We start from the raw sequence: 2,266 nt of genomic DNA, 5'->3' as shown, positions 1-2,266 counted from the left end.
AAAACCCCTTTTTATCCCGAAAGAAAAATGGGCCCAACTAAGAAACCAATTATGTTTTCTAGTAGAATCTCTAAACAAGAAATACAGCTGTTTCATTCCATGTTTCCTATTCCGTGAAATATACTTGGGACGCAAGTGACAAGGTAGAAACCAAACGTATCAATGCTTTGTATTAGCAACCCTCAAAAGTTGGGTTGTAGGTCAGACTTAATTATCAACCAAGTCCTATTCCTCAATAATTTTCCTTCAATCTCAATGGCACTAAGAAAACTTTACAAGGTGAGAGGCACTGCAGCCTCCATCTTCTCCCCATTCCTGAAGAAAACTCACTAAAAAGAAATATTATTGGCACTCCAACTGTCACTATTACCTGACAGATCAATAGATTCACAGAAAGCACTTCAACAAAACTATCACCAAGAATAGCGTGGAATTCTAAACCAAAGCCAAGTTACCCCACAAAAAAAGGGTCCCATTTTTCATCTATTCGACTCCAATTAAACATTTAGTCATTTGGAAAATAGAAGCACAACGCACTGCATAACTAGATATTTATTCAAAAGTAAAACCCTCTGAGAATTTCATTAAGCCTTAGCTTCTACCTCATTGTCTAACAGCGTATTGTTTGATTTGATTTATTTTATTTTAGAATGAAAAAATAATCAAAATAGAACTATACACTATAAGTCGATTTGATTAAAAGATTGATATTCTAACAATCAAGATCTCCATGAGAAACCATGTCGCGCCACTGCATGGTTCAGTTTCCTAATGTGAGTCAAAGAGTAACCTAGTAAATCACAGAGTCCAAACATAGTTTAAGGACATCTCTCTAGTGTTTCAGGCGTTAGATCATCTAATGCCAAGAAAGTTCAACTGATTTGGAACTAAGACTCTTGTATTGAATTTTTCAGTTGGATCAGCATTTGAGTACTATTTACTTCCCCTGAGTGATAAAAAGTGACCCTTTCAAACACAACTTATTAGTATTCACATTTTAAGCCAGTGGGTGTCTTGAAGTACCACAGCACTCACCAAAATCAGATATACATACATTTTAGAAGATCAACTGTAGATATAGCTCAAGCCAGTTGCCAAATGACTACATCCAATACTGTAAATCCTTTTTGTAATAGAAAGACAGCTACTTTACCTGCTTCAGAAGATGATTCACCATTCTGCAGCCTTGATGGTCCAGGTACACGTGGGCTTTGATCCCTCGAACGACCGCTCTCGGAGGACATACTATCTGAATTGCTCCGGTTATCTACATTTTCCGCGGAACCCACCAGTGACCTCTTCTCATCCTTCTTCCTCAAAACAGAACTCGACAGCCCTTCACCACCGCCCCGTCCGCCTGCTACATTCTTTGATAAATTGCTAGCACCTAATGAATTCACCTTATCTCTGCTGGCATACCCAAAAAAGCTCTCTTGTGGCAAGGGCCCAGATCGAGTCTTTATCTTATTTAACCCCAATGATGATGCTACTATCGGCGACACTGATACAGACGTCGGCGTCAGTTCCGGTTCACGGGTTCTCACCGGGTTCTTAGCCGAATTGGGACTCGGGCTCGAACTCGGACTTTCTTTACCTTTATCATCTTTATTCTTATCTTTGAAAGTTGAAATTGAAGATGGAGTGATCGGAGAGTTGTCTTTGGAAGTAGAACCTGACTTTGCTTTCTTCTTGTCGGATCGGATCGGGGAATTGGACCCAATAGATCGTGGACTGTTGGAGGATCCATCTGGGCTTGATGGGTCGGATTTCTTCGATGAGAAAAATCTACCTTTGAATACCATCTTCGGAAACTTAGCTGATATTGATTCCTAGGGTTAAATTAAATGACTCTTAATTTCTTCTTCTTCTTGAACTGAATTACAGCCCCTTGGGGCTGTGAGGTTTGACTAGAGCATTAATGGAGATTGACTGATTGCAGAGTTTGGTTTGGACTGAAGAAGACTCTGTAGTCCACTGTTGCTCTGTAGAATCGGAAATGGTGACGGTGACTGCGTCGAGAGACAAAGAGAAAAAGTATTGGGGGCTAAAATGAAACAATCAGGAAAAGACTTGACTGTCTTGGAATTCTCTATTTATATGGGGGGGCTTTCGAAATCGTGAGGTTTTTAAATCTCAAATTACACCAAAAAGGCAAATAAATGAAAATAAAAATGAAAAGATGAAAAAACATGTCCATTTTTTTTTCTAAAGAAATTAATACTTCTTCCGTTCATTTTTATTTATCACTGTTTGACTTGACACATTC

At 38.9% G+C, this 2,266-nt stretch overlaps 1 protein-coding gene across 1 annotated transcript in view; it reads right to left on the bottom strand.

The window, feature by feature from the left end:
• The window catches only part of LOC125872138 (probable serine/threonine protein kinase IREH1), a 19,618-nt gene extending 17,557 nt beyond the window's left edge, over positions 1–2,061 (bottom strand). Inside the window, exon 1 of the mRNA XM_049552816.1 lies at positions 1,154–2,061. Coding sequence (XP_049408773.1) covers positions 1,154–1,802 — 649 coding nt within the window. The 5' untranslated portion in view covers positions 1,803–2,061. The remainder of the gene's footprint in view (positions 1–1,153) is intronic.
• Positions 2,062–2,266: the final 205 nt, after the last annotated feature.

Source organism: Solanum stenotomum, chromosome 8 (assembly GCF_019186545.1).
Source record: "Solanum stenotomum isolate F172 chromosome 8, ASM1918654v1, whole genome shotgun sequence".
NCBI classification, from domain to species: Eukaryota; Viridiplantae; Streptophyta; class Magnoliopsida; order Solanales; family Solanaceae; genus Solanum; species Solanum stenotomum.
This window is presented reverse-complemented; position numbering and strand designations above follow the sequence as displayed.